This window comes from Lissotriton helveticus, chromosome 6 (assembly GCF_964261635.1).
Source record: "Lissotriton helveticus chromosome 6, aLisHel1.1, whole genome shotgun sequence".
Lineage (NCBI taxonomy): Eukaryota > Metazoa > Chordata > Amphibia > Caudata > Salamandridae > Lissotriton > Lissotriton helveticus.
Genome location: NC_136067.1, coordinates 1467947116 through 1467974070, shown reverse-complemented (window position 1 = coordinate 1467974070; position 26955 = coordinate 1467947116). Strand labels below are relative to the sequence as shown.

The 26955-nt window shown below is 45.4% G+C and overlaps 1 protein-coding gene across 1 annotated transcript in view; it reads right to left on the bottom strand.

The window, feature by feature from the left end:
• FAM98A (family with sequence similarity 98 member A) overlaps positions 1-22829 on the bottom strand; it is a 360584-nt gene extending 337755 nt beyond the window's left edge. The window contains exon 1 of the mRNA XM_078649277.1: positions 22197-22829. Coding sequence (XP_078505403.1) covers positions 22197-22252 — 56 coding nt within the window. The 5' untranslated portion in view covers positions 22253-22829. The remainder of the gene's footprint in view (positions 1-22196) is intronic.
• Positions 22830-26955: the final 4126 nt, after the last annotated feature.

Genomic DNA, 26955 nt, shown 5'->3' with positions numbered 1-26955 from the left:
GAGTTTCCATTGATTTCAATGGAAATTACATGAAGAAGAGCAAATACCCTTAGCATCCAAGTGGTTATTAAAGGCCGATTGCACTTTTAAATTTGGACGCCAAATTATACACTGCAATTTTGGTATTCAGATTGAAGAGCTTGATACCAGCCGTAATTCACTTGATCAATCAGGCTTTAAAATGGGCAGACAAACTCATGACAACGTTCATAGGACACTACATCTGATTGAAAAGGTCTCAAAACACAAAATACCGGCAATCCTGGTGGGTTTAGACGCAGAAAAAGCTTTCTAATGGGTTGACTGGCCCTTTCTTTTTGGCAAACTATAGAGTTCTGCGTTTAGGGGACCCTTTATTAATATGATCAAAGCTAACTATGCACAGCCCCAATCAAGAGTACAGATTAATGGAGTAAGTTCCCCGCCATTTTCCTTTGACAGGGGGACGAGGCAAGGTTGCCCATTGCCCCCCCCTGCTGTTTGCTCTAAGTATAGACCTGTTGGCAGCACGCATCCGAGCAACTCCAGAGATCCAGGGGATTAGATTTGTGGGCGAGGAACACAAGATGTTGCTTTTCGCCGACGACATTTTTATGGCTTTGGCCTTTACTATAAAGCAGTGCAACGTCTGGTAATTGCAGAATTGTCCATAAGGAAATTGGACAAACAATGGCTCCAAATGGACAGGGCAATAGTGGGAAGTATGATGTGGGATGTACTATGGAAGCCAAGGAAAGATAGACCTTGGAATGCCTACCGAAGTGCTCCCACCCAGACCACCCGTAAGGTATGGGACTAAGTCACTAAACGGTCGGGCTGGACAACATTTTCCTCTCCATATACTCAGATTCATTTCAGCGTCTTCTTTAGATATCGAAGGGGCTGTTGAGATTTATTATACGATGTAATGCCTTTCCTCAATATGCTTGTTCCCAATAGAGTTTTGACACAAAAAGCATTGATCATAAAAGAGATCAAAATGGTGTTTGTACCTTTTCTTGAGGCAATGATTAATATATGTCATTGAAGTATATTTGCTCTACAAAGCACCAGCAACAACTAAAGCAAATAGCCTTTTCATCTCCCTGTGCTCTCTACCTCCCATCTTTCTGTTAGAAATTAACCACTGCTGGTAGAGTCTGAACCAAGGGGTTTCTGGCATCCTAATAATAAATAACAAATATAAGGTTTCTGGAGATAACATGATCTTGTTTTTTTATCCCATCACACAAAAAACTCTATACAGGTCATCTTTTCATCCTTAGCCGAGTTCATCATAGTTCCTAACTACATAAAGCCAGGTCAGAATGCAAACAACCTAACGTGTCCTTTTTAAAGGGGACGATCAGAGGCGCTGGCCTTTCATAGCACACTGGCCCACTCAAATATCTAGAAACATTGTTTGTAAGAGCTGCAGTAAAGGCAACTTATAAATGATAATACCCAGAAATGGTAATATACGATTTTACCATGGTGGGACAGATCTGTGCAAACAAAATAACTCACTTCCTTTATCAATTACTACCTATGATTGCAGCCTAGGAGACAACCCCTTCTTTCTCGAAGAAACAAAAGTATACATTTATGAATTCCTTTGTATTAAAAAAAAAGATCGTACAAACAAACTTCAGGCTGGTACGTCTAGTGACGGAATCAGCATAGGAACTTTGATAATAAGCTGGAACCGTTATGATTCCAAACATAGAAAGATCTTGTCAGTCATCCAAAACTAGCAACCCCATTTCTTCCTAAATCACATTAAATATTATATTACATTATAAGAAGGCTCCCAAAGGCAAGCCTCTCTCCAACAATGTGGGTTCATTATTACAATGAGAAAAAAACTGACCAATGGCAAAATCTACATGCAGGGATGGCTGAACAAAAGTAGTAATCTCTGGGGCGTGACAAAGCAGCTGAAGGCCATGTCGAGACTCCTTTGAACTCCTTTCACAGACCTACATATCATTTCACACACTGCAAGATGGTAAGGGGGGCATCAAAGACTTCACAGGGGACCACAGACAGATTTGCCATACAAGTCTCATCAGGGGGTGCAAACTCAGCCGAGAGAATGACATAGGATCCACCTCACCATAGGGTGGATCAGTCCTCTTCGGTCACATTGCAGGTCATACGTGAGTCTCAGGAAGTCCTAGAAGGGCGCATGGATGGGATGGGGGCAGATGGCTTTCTCCTGCGCCACAACCGACAAAAAGTGACAGACGGCATGACAGAGAGTGAGGCCGTGGAGGAATAAGTTCGCTGAAGTCTGATTGTGCTCAACTCAGAAATGTTGCGATTCAGCCAGAGAAACAATTGGAGGATGCTGGTGGTGGATCCCAGCGAAACCACTTACAACTGAGAGATTGGAAGCGACCCACCTGGAACAGTTATTTTCTAAGTGGTTCCACTCCTACATGCCTGACGGTGTGGTCTCCTCATGCTTTGTCCTAGAACGGTCACAAACAGTTCTGCTAGATTCCAACCAAGTGGTGATCTTCCCTTTCCTTTACGGAGACTGTTATCTGCTGGTTTCTTGTTTTTAATTGTGTCATATGGGAAAGGATGCTTTTTAATGTGTTTACTATCAGGGGGTAAAAACTTGCATGAAGCACATTTTTGAGGGAGTAATATTTCTATCTTTCAACCAGAGAGAAGCGCCACCTTTTCTCTTGCTCCATGCGCCACCGCAGTGATTGCATCTTTGGCCAGTAAGTGATCTAGCGGTTGGGACAATTTCGCTCACTTTTCACGTGGAGGAAAGCTAAAGGCATGCCCATCTGTGCCCGTCCACGCCCAGTGCCAGAACTTGTCTGTGCCCGCACACACCCAATCAGGTGAGGTCTTATTCGAAAAAGGTACTATTGTCCTTTAGAAGTGGCACCTTCCTCCCTCCAAAGCTTTAAATTCTGGATGTGTCATCTCCAAGTGTTGAGACGGCGACGCCTGTGGCCTGATATTGAATGGCATACCGGGGGATCCTTTAGTTCAAGCTTCTACAATGAGTAGCTCATGAACTACTGGGAGCTCTCCAGCTATCTTTAAATAGCACTCCTGTATGCAGCTCAGTGAACTAAATTTTACGCTTTTGCTTGGTTAAATTAATATACACACACCAACATTGAAAAGTGTGTATATTAAACTAACATGTCTGTATTTTTAGAATTAATAAGCTGATGTTTGGAGAATCTGTTTTTGAATTTCCAAAGTATATTTAATGCTGATATTTGAGAAATAAAATTATCACAGTGTTGTGGAGTCTATTACTAATATTATTAACTTGGTGCTAGGGGCACTGCATTTATGGTGGTTATTTATTACCCATGCGGAGACATCCCACTTTGACAAAGCATTTTTTTCGCATTACCGCTGGCAACCATGCATGATGCACAGAGAAGAGGACTGCTAGTAATCATATATATATGGTCGCCACTAATGTAATCTTGACTGAAGTGGTTCCAACTCCTTCTCTAAAATAAGTAGCTCAGGAGGATTTTCGAACACAAGTAGCTCTCTTTACAGAAAAGGTTGGAGACCTGTATTTTAGTCGAACCGGATACTCACGGAACTCTGCAGGAGTTGCCAGTAGCCTCTGCTCCATCTGACTCTGTGGCCCAGCCAGTCTATATGGCTTGCCTTATTAATTGTAGGTCACATCCAGACATTTTGCTTCTACTATCTGACAATACCTGTGACTTACAATTTTTAACTGAAACCTGGCTAAACGAAACATTAGCACTGAACTTAGCGCTTGCCATCCCACCTGGATCACATCGTATGCGCTAACCGAGAAGGAAATAAAATGGGAGGTTTTGATGCATTATTATTAGTGAATATTTTGAGGCATCCTCCACACCACTGAGGAAATTGGAAATCTGGAGGGGCTCATCTTTAGTTTTAAACTGGCTCCCACTTTCTCCTTCTCAGGTCTACTGTTATATAGACTCTTGCAACTTCACCTGTGGTAATGACAACCAGGGATGGGGAATGTAATAAAATATCTACTTGTCCATGGGGCAGGTTGCTTCATTAATCTACTTGTCCAGTAGCAAAATCTACTTGTCCCTTTTGTGCCCTGTAATACGGCGACAAATTATGGCAGCAATCTCCTTATATAAGAGCTCTGATTAGGCATGGGCTCTTTCCATTGTACGGTTTGAATATTAGTGATTCCCTCATGTTGCCATTTTTCTGCAGTTCTGCATACTGGGGCTGAAGGTAATGGTAAGCAACAGTTCAAGGGTTGGAATGCCCTTTTGAGTCTGTGTAAACCTAATAACTTGCATGTTTTAAGGGTTTTCACCAACTCGTGTCTAATATTTGTTCATACCAAGAAAGGTTGGGAATTCACTCCTGACAATGGCAAACATGAAACTTTTTCCAAGGTGGGGGAAACAAGTGGTTGGAGGGAAAATAAACTTGCAAACACTCAGATTTTCGCATGAGCACATCTATACCTACATATTTGCTCATGCCTAAAAACAGTTCACAAATATTTTCTAGGAGTACTATGTCTTGGCCTACTTCTGTAAAATTCATGTGAATTCTCGAAATCCATATATCTGCACTTAATGCAATGGCATGGGCACACTTTTATTTAATAATTGGGCCCCTAATTAGGTCTGGTGTTAACCATAACCTTTTATAATTATTAGAATTATTTCTCACTCTCTCTGTCTATCGGCTAGCTTCACTGTGAGTGACAGCATTCTGTTCTTTCATAAGGAGCATATCGACACAGTAGTTTTGTTCAGTGCGAGGAACTAATGTGGCAATGTGTGCTTTTTGGGACCAAAACAATTTTTGCTTTCGCCAATGTTAGTTATAATGGTGAGGGCCTGGCATCTCCCACACCAATAAGGTTTTACAAAAACCATGCCAAAACAAGTCACGTATTGACAAAACCAAAAGGCTTACCAGTAATTTCAGACCTTCTGGCTTTACCAGTGCTTGTTTATTTTTGTTTCCTATAATCTTATTAAAACTGGTTGCACTGAATTTCCATTATGAATATTTTTTTGAAATACTAGCAAGCAACAACACATTTTACTAAATGATGGTGCAAAGAAATGATACCTAAAATTTCACAGTAGTTTAGCGAAATGTTTTGCCTTTTTTTGTGAACATTTTATTTTGAAAGCAAAGAATCATCAATCTTGCTTTCAAGCTTCTGCAAATATTTGCATCTAATCCGAGAGCATTCTGGGAGCATTATACATGGTCTCATATTGCTAAACATTGAAAACGTGTGTACACATATACACATTTTTATACTGAAACCACTGTCAGTAGTGTAGTCTGAGCTAACAACATTTACTTGGAGCGCTCACCCTAATAATAAAGGCTTTGCATTAATGTACCATAAATACAAGTTTGAACAGCATTAACACATGGACCCAAATATTACCTTAACTGCAGGCAATGCCTTTCCCTGATCCATAATGTGGTACTGTAAACTGGCAGGGCTTGTGCTGTAGGGGGGTTCAACCTACTTTTCCCAAGGACAAAATACACATGAAAACTTGTTGCCCTTGACCCCAAACAATATGTCCTGGGCGTCGGCTTATAGGAATTCCACATCCCTGGACAACGTTTGATGAGGTGATTATCTTTTTGTGGGACATCGATTGGCTAAAAGTCAATAGAAGTGCTCAAGAAGCAGAAGAATGCGTGCATGCTTACTATGAACGGAAACTGCAGGTGTTTAAACAGCATATCGGACCAGAAAACCCCAAAAGTGGAGATATGGGGAGTTGCGCCAAAGTTGGTTCTTGGGTTAAAAACAGAGATCAGTATGCACATACAACAGAATGAGATTCGTTGGCAGACAAAACCTTTGGATGAGATTCTGAGGTATGCAAAAAACTGTAGTAATGAGAAAGAAATGAAGCAGAAGAGACTTAAAGATAAGTTTATGCTGGCGCAAACTAAACTAGCTCAGAAGGATTTCAGGATCAGTCACATGTAGAAAATGTTGGCAGAATGGAAGGTGTTTGTTTTCAGAATGAAGGATAGATGACTTAAGGTGAAATAAATATCTCATAGGATAGAAATCAAGGTGTTCCGGTTGATTCAAAATTTAGAAGTAGACATTAAAACACTCAAGAAATCAATTCCTTGTCACTCCTGTAACAGGCTCAGATACTGGAAGAGAGAGTGCAGACAGAATCCAAATTGAATGCGTGGTGATGGGCAAATGAAAGGGGTAAATCAAATGAAAATACAAAATGTTCCAGTTCAAGTTCCAATCCAATGAATGCAGATGCCAGAGCAATCATAAGTCCCTATGTTACACGTCACACAAGCTCCAGTGGCCCCATAAAATATGATTCAAAACAAATCAAATATCAAGAGCAAATTCAAATCCATTCCAAAATCAGAACCTACTTCAATAGTTCCGCATGTTGGAGAACATGACTGACATCTTTCCCACACAACCTTATAATTTGATACCAGAGACAGCAGTTGAAAAAACTCCAGTGATTGAAAACATGCTAAAACAAGTTATTTTGAGGGGAACTGTTGGAAATCCTGGCAATTCGCCTATTATGGGTCTTCAGAAGCAAATACTGAATCCAGCAACAATACTATTTCAAGTTCCCTGCACTACAGAATGGTTTGTGCTGTGGATCTCTGTCAGGCCTTTTTCTCTAGTTAGCTGCACGAGGACAGTCAATTCTTGTTCTCATTCGTATTTAGGGATAGAGTTTTGTCATGGTGCCGAGTTCCACAAGGGTATACAGAGAAGCCTTAAATCTTTAATCAGATCTTGAAAAAGAATCTTGAGACTCTGCAGGGGCCTTGCAATTCAGTTATTGGGCAGTACACGGATGACCTGTTTGTCGCATAAGCAGGCAAGAAGCTTGTAAATAGGACACAATTGCTCTATAAAATCATTTCACGGAGAACGGGCACAGGTTGTCCTTGAGTAAAATACAATACTGTCAAAAAGAACTCCAGTATTTGGGACGTCTCATTGAGAATGAGAAAGGTGTCATAGGAGAGCATGGATAACAATTGGACCTTCAAACACATATAAGTAAGAAAACAATGAATATAGACCAGAATCAGCGCTATATTGAGTTACGATGTCCAGCCGGACATTTAATTTTTAATGTCAAAAGTGATTACTTGTGATCAATCAAGGCGTAATTGAGTGGGAAAGAGACCTGTATCCATCTAGATAAAAACAAAGAAAATCACAAATATACAAACATTTTTTTAAGGCAAAACAAAAGAGCTTATCGCCAATACAAAATAGTGGGGGCAAGCTTTTTTAGAAATAAACAGTACTGCACTTTGCTTTAACACAGAGTCGAGGACATTTCGATCTATAACTAGATACATAGATCATCATTAGGACGAGAGTTTTGACAAGCCTGAATTTACACTGCCTGAATGGCGAGTGCAGGGGGAAAAAACGTGGGATCCACAGGTTATGGGCGTGAACTCTACAACCTAGCGGTCATTTGATTCGGTGGAGTGGGACTATCTAATAGGTACCCTGAAATATATAGGTGTTCCCCCTGCATTCCTGGGCTGGGTGGAACTCTTATACACGCGCCACAGTTGCTGAGCAGAGTCCATTCCACAGCATTAGGAGATCAAGTAGCCATTGTTCAACCTGCTCAGGTAAGTCTCTTACTACACTGTACAAAGCCACGTGCAATCCACAACAATTACATAGAGGCGAGGAAGCGTTTTCAATCAGCTGTGCAGAGTTCCAGGGTCTGTAGATGGGGGAAAAGGGATAGTTGTCTACTTAATTATTGATGTTCGCTTTATTTTGAAGAATTTGAATAGAGTGGACTTTAACGCCACCCAGAGTTTTACCCGCTCCTCAGAGGCTACGGGAATTCATTCTGCTTTCTGTGAAGTATTTATATCGGAGTGCATGATGGGCTCGTTTACATCAGGAATGTACCTTGAATCATCGCACAATTTGTCATATTCAGTTTAAATCCCATGTGCATTATATGCAGAAGAAAATCAATTTTGCTGTTCTCCTGCCATTTCAATAGTAAAGAATATGGAAGCACGCAGCTAATGCGTACAGAATTTATGAAAACTTTTATCACCTTAACTCCAGGTCTGTTGACTTTGCAGTTGCTTGTGTTTTCTACTTGGGTATATTTTATGGCGCCATGGTTTTCATATTGCATGGGGTTATTTGTTCTGCACCATATATATATATATATATATATACCTGTAAACTGGAATTTTGAAATTCCATCAGTGATACTACATATATCCTTGCTTCCACTTTTCTAAGTAGCAATGCAAAAGCCTACATAGGAGTTGTAGAGTTCTTAGCAGGTTGTTAGGTCATACTAGCAGCCCATCCCGACGTTGTCCGGGTATGAATTGCTGCCGGCCGATTGTCACGCCCATTGGCCACGCCCCCAGAACACGAAAAATTGCCCAATAAAAATGACCATAACAAATGCCTAAATCCTAATATGTGAGCACCCTCCATAGAACTTCTGGCGGGAGGTGTGTCTGAAAGTGTATGTCGGTGCTGGCCATCAATGAGAGAGACCTGTGCATTTTTCAAATGGGTGGTGAAACAATATGAGTATGTTGCTGGAGATGTGGCCCGCCGTGCCAGCAATGTACTTACCGGGGAGGGATAGACCCTTTCTTGCTATTTCCGTGGAGGCGGGCCTTGTTTCCGGATGTGCGTCGCGCAAGGCCTGTGAGCAACAGAAGTGGTAAATCTCCAGTGTGCGCATCAGGCGTCACCGGACGATAAGGCAAGATTAGATTTCCTGCACAATGGCCCCCGTTTGCGCTCCTTCCGGCCCTTGGGAATAGCGCCATGCCTGACCTACATATAGTGAAACAGGTACAAGGCACTGGGAGCGCGGGGCAAGCACACCCGTAGCTGGAATGTAGGCTTGCTTTTTTTTTCGTGATTTCGGTCCCCGCACACGCCCACGCCCCCAGCACAGGATATGAGACATGGCATGAAGGGCGGAACATACCACACGCCCCCAGCATTTGTCACGCCCCCAGCTCTCGCCCACAGCACAACGTAGACACGCCCTCAAGGGACTACTTTGCTGGCACGGTTCTTTTACCTTTTAAATGTATATGGTGGGCGTCTGCATAGCCTATGTCCTTCTGCTGCAACTGCCCTTTCCAACGCTGTATTGGGTGTTGTGATTGGTGCTGTGGTTACTGAGATTACCCGCCTCAAAGGTTTGGGCTCTCTCTTTATAATATTAGTATGGATCTAGCAGTAATACTGGAATCGGTGTCCATATTTGCTATCGGACTTCTATTTGGAATACTGTGGATGCTTTTTACATGTCAACTTAACAATATTAATTGAACCATGGTCATTTAGTTTGCAGGCAAGGGAGTAAAGTCCTGTATTTTTTTTTGTCTATACGTTTATTATCACTTTGTCCCTTACATGGGACCGGATTCCATTTTGCAAAACAGTCATGAAATCCATTTTTGACCTGCAGTGTTGATCATTGCACATGAACTGATAGCCCATTTGTTCACATGGGTAATGTGTGGTATGAGCTGGTTCCCAAACGGTGCACCAAGGCTGGTTTTGACTGGATGTGTCCAGCTCCAGACTTAGCACGTACAAACAACAAAGAGATGCAATCACTGGATGGCACAAGGGTACACAAATATTGTAAAAATAGACAGTAGACGTATCCTTGCATTGCGCGCACCATTCTCCATACCATAAATCCAGTTATTTTCAGGGACTAAAATTGAAGTACTGCCTATGCCGGGCTTCCATCCCCCATGCCCCACACCTGCGCCAAGAAAAGTAATGTAATGGGGAGCAGCGGCCAGCAGTCAAATGGTCAAGGGAGCCGTGAGTACAAAAAGTTTGGGAACCACTGGCTTTGGCGATAGAACTACTAGCTTCAAAAATAAGACAGCATCATAAGGGGAGAGCATTGGTATACCCTTCTAGACAACTCATTTATTTATTTATTTTGTTTTGAAAGTTTTTTATAGCGCGAACAAGATCTTTGCAGATATCAGAGCGCTTTACAGACGAAAGGAACAACCTGTGAGTAAATAGCAATTGGGGTGGGGAAGGTACATGCGGGAGCATAGTCAGACAGATACATCAATAAAGATACAAGTACAAATACATGGTAGCGTAAACACTCAGGTAGGTCAATAACACGAGTCATACAAAAATGCAAAAAGATCAGTAGAACTGAATGGTACAGTGTCTGTAAATATCATCCCCAGTAATAATTCAAGTGTATTTAGCCATGAGGATAGCTTTTACTTCTTTCTTTAAAAGTATGGTAGAGGAGATGAGCCTGGTTTCAGGGGGGAGTGAGTTCCAGATCCTGGGTACCATTCCTGAGAAGGAGCGTTTATAGGTTTTTTCCTTACGGAATCTTTGGGGCTTTAGCAAGAGATTGTTTGTGCCTCTAGTGTTTCTGGAGCCTCCAGAAATCGTCAGCTTCTGGGCGATGTATCCGGGTGAGCTCAGGTGGACAGCCTTGTGCGTCATGCAGGCGATTTTCAGACGTATTCTGGCTTCAAAAGGCAGCCAGTTCAGGGCTTTCAGGTCAGGGGAAATGTGTGAGTGTTTTTTAGATCCAGTGATGAGTCTCGCTGCGGCGTTTAGAGAAGTTTTTATGGGTGCCGTAGTAGTTAGGGGGAGACCGCAGAGGGCGATGCTGCCGTAATCTATTCGAGGGATGACTAGTGCTTGTACCGCAGTTTGGAAATCTTTGGCTGGAAGGAAGGGTTTGAGTTTCCTTAAGGTATTGATCTGGTAGTTTGCACCCTTAGTTGCTTTGTTGATGTGTTCCTGCATGTTGAGGTTGGTGTCAAGTGTTATGCCTAGAGATTTTGCTGAGTCCACGATGGTGGGATGAACATTGAGTGCGGTTAGGTCTTTAAGCCAGATTTGAGCGGTAGTGATCTTCGCGGGAGGTGAGGTCAAGAGGAACTCTGTTTTGAGAGCATTGAGTTTGAGATGATTAGCGGCCAGCCATGATTGGGTGCTTCTGATCGTTGAATTCAAGAGCATAATGTCTTTGGGTGATTGTAATTTGAGATAAAGTTGGGTGTCATCGGCGTACATGTGGAAGTGAACATTGGATGCTTGTAGCAAGGTGGTGAGAGGTTCCATAACTAGGTTAAACAAAGTTAGGGATAGGGAGGATCCTTGTGGGACGCCTAGCGATACAGGTATTGGCGAAGACATCAAGTTGTTACTCTTGAATTTCTGCGATCTGTTGTGTAGAAAGGACGTGAACCACTTGAGCACAGTTCCAGATATACCCATTCTTGTGTTTAGTAGATCGAGTAAGTTCTCATGTTTGACGTGTCGAATGCAGAAGAGAGATCAAGAAGGATGAGGAGGCAGGTATCGTTTTGATCTAGGATTTGAAGGGCGTCATCAATTATGTGAGTCATAGCAGTTTCTGTACTGTGATTTGCTCTGAAACCTGATTGATGAGGGTTGAGTAGATCAAACTGATTAATGTGTTTAGTCAATTGTATTTGTGCGCATTTTTCCAACAATTTGGCAAGAGTCGGAATATTGGTAATGGGACGATAATTATTTAGATCAGAGGGGTCGGCTGTGGGTTTCTTTAGTAGAGGTGTGACTTGTCCAACTTTGAGGGAGTCGGGGATGGTCCCTTGTTGAAGTGAACTGTTGATAATTTTAGTCCAGAGTGGGAGGAGCGACGGGGTAAGGTCTTTGACAGCGTTGGCAGGCAGGGGGTCAGTGAGGTGATTGGCTGGTTTCACAGTGCTGAGAAGTCTACCAATTTCTTCTTCCGAATAGGTGACAAAGGATGACCATGTGGCATTGTTTTTTGGTTCAGTGGGTGCTGTGCAGTGTGGTTTGGGGTAGAGACTTACATCAATGAGGAGATCGTTCTTTATGTTGTCGGTTTTTTGGATAAAGAAAGAGGCGAAGTCTTCACAGGAGGGTGCTTCGCCCAAAGTGCTGAGTGGTTGGTGTTGTTCCTTGGATTGTGTTCTGATTAGCTCAAACAGCTTTCTCGGACGATTTTTGGCTTGGTCCAGCTGACGGCTGAAGAAATCTGATTTTGAGTGTTTTATTTTCCTAAAGTAGGCATTTCTCTTTTTCTTCAGCGTTTTTAAGTGCAGTGCGGAGGGAGATGATCTCCAGGTGCGCTCTGCCATTCGCATGGCCCGTCTATCGTCATTGAGACTCCCATCGTACCAAGGATTGGACATTTTTGTGGAGGCTCTTTTCAGCTGCATAGGTGCAGCTTCATTAACTATAGAGGTCATAACGTTGAGATAGTGATCCGTCAAGGATTGGACATCCGTAACGCCAGTAGGAGGAAGTAAGAGGTTGCAGCTGTTGGGGGGTAGAGAGTTTGGGTTGAGTTTTTTTAGGTCTCTTTTCCAGACTTTGGGCTTGCCGGATTGAACCGGGTTAAATTTGACTTTTTCATTGATGAAAAATGTGACAATATGATGATCTGACCAGTCACAGGGTTGGATAGATTCGAGTTGGATAGAGTCCTCTTTGGAGATGATAAGGTCAATGATAGAGCCTTTCTCGTGGGTCGGGCTGTTGCATATTTGGGTGAGGTCAAGGGCGTCGAGGAAGTTTTTAAGACTATTTACCACCGCGTCATTATGATCGTTCCAGTGGAGGTTGAAGTCACCAAGGTATATTTGTGTGAGTTGTCGCCCTGAATTGGTTGTGATCAAATCCATGATTTGTTGCGAGAAGGTAAGGTTGTCCCCTGGTGAGTGGTAAATGCCGTGAAGAGTGCATATCGGTTTGCCCTCACTGATAATATCGAGGCAGATGTATTCACAGGAGGTTGGGGAGGGTAGGGAGGGAGAGGTTACTTTCAAGACAGAGAGGTTACTCCTGTGTATACATGCGATTCCACCACCTTTTTGACCAACCCTGTCTAGTCTAGTGATGTGGTAGTTGGGGGGAACCAGTATGTCCATTATAGGTGTAGAAGATTCAGTTAGCCACGTTTCAGTCATGATGATTAGGTCAAGGTCCAGTGATAAGATGAGATCAGCGATTGCAGAGGAGTGCCTAGAGGCCGATCTGCAGTTGAGGAGGGTGCATTTGAGACGGGGTGTGTCGAGGGTGGAAGGGGGTTCTAGAGAGAGGGGGACTTTTCTCAGGTTACTAAGGATAGAAATTCTGTTGTTTAGTGTGGGGGGTCTAAGGGGGTTTGGATGAATCGTTGGAATGGCGCGGAGGGTGGTGGGTATGTTGTTAAGGGGAGATGGGTCGTAGGAGCGGAGGAGGGGGACTGTGTCGAGGTCCGATAGTGGGTTGCAGGAGCGATGGGGACTGTTTTCACGATTGCGAAAAGGGATTGAGGTCCAGTGCGGGGGGGCGTTGAGTGCGAATGAAATAGCGAGAGTCAGCCGACCGGGTGGAGGTCCTGTTGGGAAGGGTGGTGCTGGTGAAGGCGGGTGTCTGGAGTGTGTGCAGAGTAATTGTTTGATGATGTGAATGTCTTCTTTGAGCTTGAGGAGGGTAGTGGGTGAGGAGTGACTGGAATGCGTGCAGAGTAGTTGTTTGATGATGTGAATGTCTTCTTTGAGCTGGAGGAGGGAGGCCATAACGTAGTCTAGTCTGGGATGTGTGTTGGTGGTGGGGATTGGAGGATTAGGGGTGGATGACATAGGGGGGGGTTGGAGGTATGGAAGAGGGTATTGGTGGTAGGCGGAGAGTGCATGGTGGAGGATGGGCGTATGTTAGTGGTGATGGGGGCGCATGTAGGGTAATGGGGGGTGAGAATGGGGGGGAGTGTGATTGTATGTGGTTCTTTTTTGAGGAGGCGGAGTTGAGTTGATAGAGGCGTGTTCTGTGTGGTTAGTTAATGGGTGGAAGTGGGGGCTGAGAATGGGGGGGCATAAAGGGTGGGGTTTGTCTGTGTGCGTGTCGGTCTGGTGCTGAACTCGGTTAGCGGATTGTGGGTGGGAGCTGTGGTGTCATGGGTGAAAAGAATGGGAATGTGGGCTGGTGGGAGGGGGGAGGGGGTACGGTTGGTGTATGTGGGGGAAAGATCTATGTCTGTGATTGAGGGGTGTGGGGTAGCGACAGTAGATGGGTGCATGACTAAGGTGCCGGTGGTAGTGGAGAGGTGCGTGTCGTTTTGGGGCTGAGATAGGTTAGAGGCGTTGTGGTTGGGGGCTGTGGTGTCAGGGGTGAAAGGAATGGGAGTGGTATGAATGGAGGTCAAGGTGTTGGTGGGGGTGGAGGGGGTGCGGCTGGTCAATGTGGGCGAGAGATCTAAGTCTGTGATTGAGGAGTGTGAGGTGGCTTCAGTAGGTGGGTGGATGACGGAGGTGCCGGGGGTAGAGGAGAGGTGCGTGTCGTTTAGGGACTGAGCTAGGTTAGAATGGTTATGGTTGGGGGCTGTGAGGTCAAGGGTGATCGGGCTGAGAGTGCTATGAGTGGGGGTCCGCGGATTGGAGATGTGCTGTAAGAAAGTGGGGAACAGATTGTCTAGTAGTTCTAGGTTCCTGTCTGTGGATTGGATTAGGATAATCCCGTTGTTATAGATAGTGATGGTGGTTCTGCCCGGGAAGAGTTGGGATGGTGTGATGGAGAGTGTTTGGCCATGAGCGGATTTCCTGGAGTTGGAGACGGTGAATAAAGAGAGGAACGTTTTTCTCCATTGAGCTCTGCGTGTGGTGTGGAAGATGATATCAATGTTTACGGCACCATTAACCGGAGAGAAGTAGGTGTCTGCAAAGGGAGTTTCAGGGTGGGACCTCAGTAAGTTGTGTTTAAAGCGTTTAGCGGCTTTTTTGGTGCGTGTGGGTGGGTAGTTGATTCTATATGTGTGCTTGCCTATGAGCTCCATGTTTGGATGACGGAGTAGGTAGGTGTGGGAGGGTGCCCAGTAATCGCCGGTTGCATGGAATGGAAGTGACACTAGTGGGCAGCCAAAGCATATGCGGTAGTAGTCAATGCAAACAGGGATAACAATTGTAGTGGGTGCGGGTTGCACAGATGTAGGGTGCACAATAATGATATACGGGAGCAGAATACAAACTCATACACTAATACCCAGTTGCATGGAACAACAGTGACATTAATGAGCAGCCAAAGTATATGAGGTAGTAATTGGTGCATACAGGAATAAAACTTGAAGTGGGAGCAGGTTACATAAATGTAACAGGTCTATATGAGCAATTAGTCGGTGCATTACAGGAATAAAAAGTGAAGTCTGTGTGGGTTACAAACATATACAGAATAAAATATGTACAGAATAAAATATAGGTATAATGCTGACGATATAATAAAATGAAATACCGATGCAGACAGTAAAATACCTGAATCAAAAGTGACAGCAGTGAGTAGTCAAAAATGAGTGGTAAAAATAAATGAGGTACCTGAATCAGTAACAAAATAGAGTTGCAACAAGAGTTATATGTTATGTAGCAATAGTGAGTAGTCAAAAAATAAATGAGGTACGTGAATCAGTAGCAATATACAATTGCAGCCAAAAATTATATGAGACCAAAAGTGACACTAGTGAGCAGCCAAAATATATGAGGTAGCAATTGGTGCATAGAGGTGAAGAAAAAGTGGGGTGTGCCGGATATCATTAGGAGTATAGAAATATAATACCACTGTAACAGGCAGACACCCTATCATAATCTTGCGTGTAAACATATGTTGTAAATATATGAGGTAGCATCGGTGCATTACAGGTGCAGAAAAAGTAAGATGTGCAGGATACAACTAGGATATACATATAATACCACTGTAGAAAGGCAGACATTTTATCGTGAGGAATGACTAGTCCATGATGGTCGCCAGGGATAGACAGTCTAAGATGGCCGAACCGATAGGGGAGATAGAGAAATTAGTCCTCTGTCTGCTGCTATTACTTTGAGCACAGGGAAGGGCAATTTCACTTTCAATTAGAGCAAGCACAGCTCGTAGCATGCTGGGAGGGAGGCTTATCTCTACTTCTGGTGGTCTTGTGTGGAGGAGTTAAGCAGAAGAGCCTCGTGGACATCGGAGGCATCGGTGGGATTTATTGCTACAGTTTTATGGCCCCAGCCATTTTGAACAAAGGAGATAGTTTAAAATGTGAACAGGCGGGTGGGGTGAAATAAATACCTTATGTACAAGCTGCACCGTGTGCATGTTGAGCCTGATCCCGTTATTTTCAGCTCTCATTCCATCAGCACCTCCGGGCAGCGGTGCCACACAGCCGTGCTGCGGAGCGTACGGGGAGGGGGGGGCTCCGTTGTCGTGGCCACGTCTTAGGTGTGGGCTAGTCGCAGCAGCCGGTACAACAGCCCCCGTCTCTGCAGTGGAGCAGGCGTGGGGGGGGCCTCTCTCAGCCCTCCGATGTCGCCGCGACTCCACCGCTGTGGGGCCGGCGGCTCTGCTTCACTGCTGATCCTTGCTGGTCGCAGCAACCGGCGCAACAGCCCGCGTCTCCGCCGCGGAGCGGGCGGGGGGGGCCCTCCCAGTCCTCCGGGGCCGCCGCGACTTCTCTGCTGTGGTGCGGGCGGCTCTGCCCTGCCAATCCCGCCGGTCGCAGCAACCGGCGCAACAGCCCGCGTCTCTGCCGTGGAGCGGGAGGGGGGCCTCCCTCAGCCCCCCCAATGCCGCTGCGAATCCTCTGCTGTGGTGCGGGCCGATCGCAGGCCAATCCGCGGTGCAGGCTCAGCAGGCTCCCGGAGCCTCAGCCGCCCAGCCCCGGCGAAGCGACGGGGGCGTCCGAAGATGAATGTCCAGTGGCAGGTCGCGGGGCTTTGCAGGCTCCAACCTCCGTCAACCAGCGCAGGCTCCCGGAGCCCCAGCTGCCCAGTCCCGGCGACGCGATGTGGGCGCCCGAAGGCGAGTGTCCAGTGGCAGGTCGCGGGGCTCCACAGGCTCCAACCTCCGTCAATCAGGTCAGCGATACAGTTACTTGTGGTAATCCAGTTACTTGTGGTACTATTCAGGTCAGCGATACAGTTACTTGTGGTAATCCAGTTACTTGTGGAGCTATTCCAGTTACTTTTTCTGCTTCCGTTCCGTCGTGCTGGTGGGTGCTAACAGGGATAAAGCCCGAAACGGGATCCCAAGCACTGGGAGCTCTTCACTGGAGCTCCTACCAGGCGGCCATCTTGTCTGGGTATTGCTCTATGCGGACGATATGACATTATATATAAAAAAAAAACCTGTGACAATCTAAATCCAGTGCTTAGGGAAATGACCAGTTTCGGGGCCATCTCTGGCATACAGATCAACTGGGCCAAATCAGCAGTATTTCCCTTGACGGACTTCACTAAACCGCATCAGTTAGATTATCCTTTAGCCTGGAAGTGTGACAGCGTTAAATACCTGGGAATAAACGTTACTAGAGACAAAGGTGAGTTGTTGCGTAAGAACTATGGAACCACAATAGACAAAGTGACTGATACTATTACTCTATGGCTCACATTACCTCTTTCCATGCTGGGAACATATCACTGGTTAAAATGGTGCTTTTGCCTAAATTTCTTTACCTATTTGTTAATATACCATATCACCCAGGGCGTTTTTTTTTTTTTTAAACATTAGCGACACAGGTGACTAACCTGATCGGGGGGGGGGTGAGGCAAGCGAGACTCAGCCTTGCCACGCTGATGCTACCTTACTCCCGGGGAGGGGGGGGGGGTTTGAGGTACCTAATTTTGAAAACTACTATTACTGCGTGCAAGCGCACTTTGCTGTGTTTTGGTTCTACCACCCCCTGCATGCCACATTTAGCAATAGAAGATGGATACATGAACAACGCCGCACCCTCAGCATACTTGTTTATGCCAAGTGGGAACCGGATACGAGACCCATCCACAGTGGACTGCACCGTCATAGCTTGGAGAAAGATAGCTGCTAAACTCGAGGCTCCAATGATGTATTCCCCTAAAATGCCTCTGCTCCGGCACCCAGCGTTGCAAGTCACATCTGAAGGAATATGTAGGCGACTAGTGTTTACTCTAGATTAGTTAAGGAATATACTCAAGCTTTTGACACTGAGGATCATTATGTCTATGCAAACTTACCTTCTTCAGCAGCAGCAGCAGCGACTTTTCACATCCCACTTTAATATGCATTTCCTTGTAACATTTGCCTTAGTTTATTTCATAAACGAAGGAGCATTTTGAATATTATTTTACCTAATATGACATGATTTTTTTCAAGCGTTCCTCTTCAGAAAAGAATAAATTCTCATTCACAAGCAAAAGATATGGAAATTGTCTGGTATTTCTTTAGATCTCCCACAGTTATATACTCTGTTAAAGCATACAATAAGAATCTAACCAATAGAATGAGGCCTTTAGAAAAGAAATGCATGTGAAGGTCAGAGGAAGGAAACAAGAGCTCACATTTTTCAGAATGCAAATAAAGAGGAACATTTTTTAAGGAATGTTTGAAAGAAAGAAGATGAATGCAAAAAGAAAATGGTGTGTCCAAAATTAAAATTAGATAGACAACAAATGGGGAAAATATGACTTTACAAAAGGAGGAGTCAGTTTAGAAACAAGCATTTACAATGCAACGGTTTCACCTTTTCAAAAGTTAGAGCTATTGGCATTGTAAATGACAAAATTACAATGCCAAAAGGCACACATGGCCCTGTCACAATCTATATATTCGGAAAAACACAAAGATAAAAATACCTTTTGGAAACCCCGGGTGGATTGGCGCAGACTGCTCTCCGGGACAGCAAGTGCATGTCTGAGGGGGGCTCTCCTGTCCCAAGGACAGTGGGCCTTGGCTAGGCTGTCCTTAAAATACCGCTGCGTGCCCCCCGCCTGGAGGTATGTGCAACGCTCAGCTGAAAACTCTCTCTGGACTCGAACCGCTGCTAAGAGGAGCCAGATGTGCAGAGACGTCAGCAAAGCCACCTAAGAAAGGAGGGGGGGGGCTGCGGCTGACAGAGCGAGCGCTCCTTGTGCTCCTCGGCATGCTCTCCGTCGGCATACCCAGTCACTGCACGAGGAAGGACAAATACTGCCTAGCCCGCCTCCCCGGCCCGTCACCTGACCTGAGGCGGAAGTGTCAGGCAAACCGCGGGAGGGGGGCGCGTCTGTCCTGGCAGGGGTGGGCGGCGGAGGCTGACACATTTATTTATTTATTTGTGCGTTATTATATAGCGCGGACTTTACCCGAAGGTGTCAGAGCGCTTCACAGTAGCACACGGCACGTCTGCCTTCACTCCGCGTGCCTCGCCGCCCAACTTCCTGGAAATCTTTCGTAAACAAATTATTCTGTGCCAGTAATGTAGCTCACTGGGTCAATGCGTCGGCTGCGGATATGACGACGACCAGTGAGTCACTGGTACAACATCTGGAGTGACAGACTCGTCTGCTGCGCTCGGGAAATACATGAGGTTGAGTTGGGTAATGGTAAAAAAAGGCGTGTTGTTACTGCGAAACACGGCGGCACAACTGTTCCGGTAACTCTGCCCCATCACCTGCTCAAACACACCGATGCTTTCTCGCTGCCAGGCCGGGGTGGGCAGTAGTGTAACCTGAAAAAGCAGCAGCAAGCACAAACAGCTTTAAACAGCAGTAATTTGCACAACCATGATAAAACAAGCCGAGGTGCCGTGACAGCGGGAGGGGGGCGGGAACGTGCACACGGACAGCGGGAGGGGGGGGCGGGAACGTGCACAAGAACAGCGGGAGGGGGCAGGAAAGGCCACACGGACAGCGGGAGGAGGGCGGGAACTGGCACGCTCGGGAAATACATGAGGTTGAGTTGGGTAATGGTAAAAAAGGCGTGCTGTTACTGCGAAACACGGCGGCACAACTGTCCGGTAACTCTGCCCCATCACCTGCTCAAACACACCGTTGCTTTCTCGCTGCCAGGCCGGGGTGGGCAGTATACATGAGGTTGAGTTGGGTAATGGTAAAAAAGGCGTGTTGTTACTGCGAAACACGGCGGCACAACTGTCCGGTAACTCTGCCCCATCACCTGCTCAAACACACCGTTGCTTTCTCGCTGCCAGGCCGGGGTGGGCAGTAGTGTAACCTGAAAAAGCAGCAGCAAGCAGGAAGAGCTTTAAACAGCAGTAATTTGCACAACCATGATAAAACAAGCAGAAATGCCGTGACAGCGGGAGGGGGGCGGGAACGTGCACACGGACAGCGGGAGGGGGGGGCGGGAACGGGCACAAGAATAGCGGGAGGGGGGCAGGAAGGGCCACACGGACAGCGGAAGGGGGCAGGAACTGGCACACGCTCGTTCAAGACGGCACGGCGAAGCTTAAACACCGCCCACCGCCGCATGACGTGATAAAAGGGGCAGGATGAGAAAAACATCGCAGGAACGTCCACGAATCGCCTCGGACCATGACGGACAGATCTCACTTCCAATGGCTAGCCTCCATTTATGGAGCTAGCCAATGGAAGTGAGAGGCGTGACAAAGGCACCATACTCTTCTCAAAAGTTTTCGCTCTGCGCGAAAATCTGCTGCGCAGCTTTCGGCGAGGCGAAACCTAAAAAGACACACTGGGATAACTAATTGTAAACACCCTTTGTTGTTTTCATTAACTACATTCCTGGCAAAAGTAAAAAGATAAAAGAATTTGCAAAGAACATTTCTGACCTGAAACCTGAATTGGAACCACTAGCCAATAGTGTATTAGGGTTCAGTCAAAGGAACATCTGTTGTTGGCAATTGGTTTACAATGGTGGGAGGAGAACATTTTAGAGCTATATTGAGACGTATATTAATCACTAGTATTTGCTTAATATGCATATTTGGTTTGTATAAAGGATTTAGATGCTATATAACAAGGAAGAAGAATAAAGAAAGTGAAAGGTAAATTAGAGAAGAAATACACTGCAAGTGAAAAAGAACAGAAAACATAAGGAGTTGAAGGTAACTCAAACCGTGAAAAATAATAAGAATGAGAGTGCACTCTAAAGATTCATTTTTTTAAAGGAATTTTGATGTTTTCTCAACCATCCGAGGGGGGGAACTGAAGACGCGAGTTTTATTTGCAAACTTATTTTATTAATAACGTGCAACGCCTACTTTTAAATAGTACATACACTAAACGCAAACTTTGCAGCAAGTACTCACACTTAAATATTAAAGGCCTAAACGTGAAATAAACAGTGCTGATTTAAGTTAGCTTAACTGTTTGCCATGTTAGAAAAATACTGCATAAACAGTTGAAAGCCTATTTCCCACTTTGAATAGTAGCTTGTGCACGATGTTATCTCTTTATTGCAGAGGCTGTCATTTACCAGAAGCCTTCAGTTAGCTAGTGAATAGGCACTTGTTTTGTATTAGACATGTTATAGCGAGGTTCTCACCAGGAGGAGACGGGGCAACAGGAAGAATGAGTCATGAGAAGAACAATCTGGACCACAGAATGCAAATTTTAAATAACTTTTCAAGGTCTTATATCTAAAGACTATTGTACCAGTCTGAGAAAAAGGAAAGTTTGCCTATTCCAAGGAGTTTGCTAAAATTCTATTGGATGACATAGTAGACAAAAGTAAATAATGTTGCAAATAGAATATTGTGTGTTTATATTAATGCATGTTCCTAGAGTAGTGTAGGATTTCCTTTCCTAACTCTCTAGCTGGGGACTCATCTCTAAGATTTATACTTCTCTAAATGAGAGGTTGATTAGCTTATTTCCTTGATGGCTGCTGATTTATGGCTGTGAATATTTTTAAGTCTGATTTGCAAAGTCTTTAAACCTATGCCTAAACCCTGCTCCCTGCACCTATTATTTGTGCTAGGTAATGTTACTATTTAGAAGCTGTGGATTAGTGAAGCTCAGTATAAATATTACTGCTATACAAAAGTCAAAATTATTGGCATAACCACTGGTTGCTTTAACATGATAAGAAGGAAATCACAACGCTGGCAAAGGTCGTTAACAGGTTACTTTTCATTTTGCAAGTGATTCAACCAGTTTGTCAACTAGATTATTAAGACTATGCAGCTCCGTGGTGAACAATACTTGTAATCATCAGTTGTATACCGCACTTTCAACCTGCCATTAGTATGTCAACATAGCACATCTCGGTAGTAGCTTGCGGTGTACGACTTCCCAAAAACGTTCACTCTTTTACAGAGGGAAATTATCTGACAGCTGTAAGTCAACCACATGAAATTATGTGAAAATGTGTCATTTCAAGACTCGAATATTATGAATGACAGGCCTGCAGAGTACCTCATTCTGGCTACAGGGGTGAGCGTGACACTTACCCAAGATCCTCGAGTGCTTCCAGCACATCGTTCTCCATCATACTATCATGCTCCATGGTAAGTCTATCGCACTGGCTGGTGCGTTGTTGCTGCAGGGAGTCCAGCGTCAGGGGGAGTGGCGAACTATTTAGTAGTAAAAGGGTACAGGGACTCAGTCACTGTCAAGAGGCTGAATGGGATGGCTTGGGAGGAGGCTGGGGGGGGGACAAAGTCGGCTTCGTTAAGGCAGCGAAGGCGGCAGATTTGTTGCGAACATACACCTCGCCTGTCTCCCTTTGCGGTGGCGCACGCGTGTTCAGAGACTAACAGATGAACGTTCAGTCTTTCAGCCTCACAGCTGCCGGGTTGGCATGTCAGCCGGTCCACGCACGCGACCTCCGACACGGGCTGTCGGCCGCGGTGCCTGAGCCGAAGATTAGCTTTCTGTTAGAAGGTCCGTGGGGGAGACAAATGTGCGTTTCTTTTGTTATGGTTCGTTGGCACGATTGTCGAAGGCTTGAAACATAAAGGAAGGGCTCGGACTTGCGAACGGAAGATAAAACTGGTATAGGAGTACAGCGCGGCATAGCTCGGGACAGCCCGGGCAAGGACCCACACGCCAGGCGGCGCACACGTGTAGAAGTGGGGTTGAGGGGCGGTGGCTACGCTGATACTGGAGCCGTCCCTACGTGAAAACCAGTTGCAAGTCTTGCGACACGGAAGCCGTAGAGAGGGATTGAGACAAGAGACGCAGATGTGATTGTAGAGTAGAAGTCACAGCCGCATGACAGCGTAATTTTTTGTTGTCAGAAATGTTCCCCAAATCCTGCTTTGACAGGCAGTCAAACAGTTCCCCACATTTCAATGAATATATTTTCACTGTAGTATAATCAGTGCGGAGGTGAAAATGGAAAAAAAGTTTACGCTCCTGTAGTAAGGTAATTTATACATGTTATTATTAGCTATGTTATGTTCCTTCCTTTAATGAATGGTTGTTTTGGTTCAATCTGCTTCACATCACCATATTCTAGAATGTATACAGGAGATGTCAGATGCTGCCTTGGATTTGATGTGCTCAGTCGTGGGCTTTCTTTATGGAATAAACCCAGGTTCCAACGTTATTCCAGTCTCCTTGGATTTATTGGATTATATTTGTATATTATCCCACTACATCTCTAAGGTCATAAATTAGGTACATCAGAAAGAGGGCGTAGTTATGCTTTTTCATGCATATTTTTGCGATACGTATGGCATGCAATTTTTGTTGGCATTCATTTTGACAAACTGAAACAAAGGTGGCAAAAAATAACATTTAATAAAGCTGTCGTGGTTCATTTAATTGATCACAGACTATTTTAGAATACCTCTGGGCAGAAAATGTCGTGGGACGCTAAAAGGTACTTTGTTTAAGAACACTAGTTTAAGAATCGTTTTAGAAGAGGTGTGGCCTCAGTAAATAAGAGCATGTCGCTATAGGTGGGGCCTGGAATTACATGTCCCCTATCCGGGCATCCTCCTTCTTTCTGCTGGTCCTTCTGCTCCTTTTGATCAGTCTCCTTCCCATGTTCTTTGTTGTGTTGTGTAAACAAGATCACAACATTCTTCCTATGTTTCTGGTCCTCTCCGACTCCATCCGGATCATCATCCTCTTCTGTTTCATCCTGGTACCTCTTCAGGTCATGAATCTGCTTACCGTGACCTAATTCTCCCTGTGTTGGTATCCCTTCTTGTGCCTTTTAGTCCCAATCCTTTTCCTAGTTCTGGTCTTCCTGTTCCTTCTTGTCCTGGTCCCCTGGCCTTACCTGCCACCCTCCTCCCTGTCCCACTTCTTAACCTCTTAGTCCCCCAGGTCCTGGTCTTCTTGGTTTTGGTTCTTCTGTTCTGTATCTGTCTTTAGGTCACTGTCCTTCTGCTTCTAGTCCTTGTGCTCATAGCCTTCCTGACTTCGTTCCCCTTGACATCGTCTGCCTGGTCCTCATTTTCCTTTTCATCCTAGACCATTCAACTTGTAACTAGTGCCTCTGGTCCACGTGGCCCCGAATCTCCTTGTCTAGGTCCTAGTCCTGGCGGCTTCCTCCTGTTCCTGCTGCTTCCGAGCCTGGTTCTCTTCCTGCTTCTCTTGCTCCTCGTTGTCCTCCTAGAATCCTACTGGTACTGTTCTCTTTAATCCAGGTTTAGGCCCTTGTTGAGTAGAACAACACAAAAATGGGTGTTTTAAAGAGTGAAGTTGTTTAATCCAGTGGACAGCACATGTCCGCTCCAGCAGCTCGTCCAGTGGCGACTAACCGTCTTCACCAGAATGCCCTGTCCCAATGTCCGTGGCGACATTCTAACATAAGTTCCACATTCCATTACATCCCCATAACACATCTTCCCCTTATCAAACCCTAAGGAAATATAAAACTAGAATACATTAACTCAATAATGGTAAATTACATAAATTTGATCACCCAAAAGATACACAGTACGTACAGTGTGGTGCAACACAGAACCTACACCCTGAAAATAAAACTGCATAAGAAAGCTATAAAAGGATTAACTTAGGATGAAACACATTAGCTCTCATATAGATTGATTAGTATACAACATATTCACGTAAATATGAAGAAAGAACAGTATTCCTTATGTTGCGTACTCTTCCAGTGACATATGAGGATCAGTCCCATAACCCTAACCAACTTTGGCAGACTCTCCTGATGGGCCAGCGTCTGGACTAAGGACAGTCACTGGCGAGTATTCAGAGCAGAGACAGGCGATTCAGAGCAGTCCGAGCAGTCTAGCCAAAGATAGGATTGGGAGTCGAGCCGCACAGGGGGAGTTGCTTCCAGGACCACCGCTACTGCCGCCTATACCGTGCCGTCTCCCAAACGTTTCCAACCGCCGTTTTAATCAAGAAAATCTCCCTTGTCAAAGACAAAGCTGCCTTTGCCCGCAGGATCCATGCATACAAATCATTTGGGTCTCAGGCATTCTTCAATTTGAGGTATTCCAGGAAGACTAAAGAACAATTCTTTAAATACTGGCTAGGAATGCTGCCAGCCATTTTGTATCTCCCACCCTGGCTGAGGGAGAAATGTGCCAACACATGCATACTATGTGGGAACGGTACTGAGGACTTGGAACACCTTATCTGCTCCTCCTCTAAATTAAAGGAGGAAAGGGTAGGACTACTCAAAGTGCAATTTAACAAACAAGGGATTCGAACTCGGAGACATGCCGTGATTGCATGCTTCGACTCCAAGGACCCACAGCTAATGGGAGGCTAGTGAAATTCCTGTCACTAGTAGAATCCTCACAAGGGAGTGCTGTGCCTCATTCAAATGCAAAACCCGCATAAGGAAGCTTTAACTTACTCAATTGGAAACTTTTAGCACAGACATTTGAACTCCTTGAGAAGAAGCCGAGCATGGCACTTTCACAACAGAGACTTTTAAGCTTTTAGAAAAGTACTCATCTTGTCATAATAAGTATGTATTTTTAGCAGGTACTTTTGTAATGGTTTTAATTAATCAAATAAAATAAATTATCTCACTCACTGGACTAAAGGAAGACACAAATTCTTGAACGGAATGGGAATCTTCAGTTCCCTCATTAGTAAACCCAGCGTTGACCCCAGCAACCCCATCTGATCAATTCTACTCAATTCATCCTCCAACAACCATACAGCCACTGTTTCTGAAAATTCACTAGTTGCTGGTCACCCACACCAGTACCACTCATGTTCTATTCTGACTAGCGCCGCTTTATTCCTGATCCTCCATTTCCCATTTCCCACCAATATAGCATGATTGGAAACATTAGCCACGCGTGTAGTAGAGACAAAATTGGAACCCATCCTTTTGAGGTCTCACTGGTGTTAGCAGCGCAAAGCGCTGCATCCAGCGAAAGACCTTATGTTGTTCACTTGCCGGGAATGTTGGACAGGGGAAGGGTACGCGCTTTCCCTAGGCGATTTCATCTCTAGAACGCGCTTCTGCTGGCGGGCTTTCATCACGTGTGCAGAATCTCTTGGGCGCTGCTGGTGTTGTGAGCGCGCCTAATGACTTCCGTGTCTCGCTTTCGCGCTTCTGCTGGCAGGCTTTCATAACGTGTGCAGAATCTCTTGGGCGTACACACACACACAGACACACGCGCGCACACAGACACATGCGCACACACGCACACAGACACACACACACACGCACACACCCCCTCCCACCCCACCCCCACTCACCGGGCTCTTTCTGCTACAGGCTCCTTCACTCCGCGAGACCTATCGGCTCCACGGCCCATCACCGCGCACAGAAGTGCTCCTTTCACACCAGCACAATTGCGTTTTCCTCGTGCCACTAAGACCGGCTCCCCGCCCGACCAAGCCCCCCCCTCCCAAAAGAAGAAACGTGCAAACTCACCCGGTGTGGCGGCTGGCTGCTGTCAATCTCCAGCTCCTCCAAATTTCTAGCAGCACGATGCGGGGCTTCCTCCTTAGGCATAGGAGCCCCGCACTGCTATCTTCTTCCACTTTGGTGCCGGCGCTCCCTCTTCATCACGGGAGCCCCGGAAGGGGACAGGCGCTGCATACACCATTCGCACGCTCGAGCCACAGCGCATGCGAAATGTAACATTTACCGCGCATGCGCGGCCAGCCCTCGCCCCTCCTAGGTCTCCGCAGTTCTCAGCTCAGCGAAGCTAGGGGTGGTGATGCGACCCTCTACACAGACTTGCTACGACACCGGGTAAGAGGTGAGTGGTGCGGTTCTTAAGAACGGCTCTCAGGGTGTCACCGTGCTGATAGATCGGT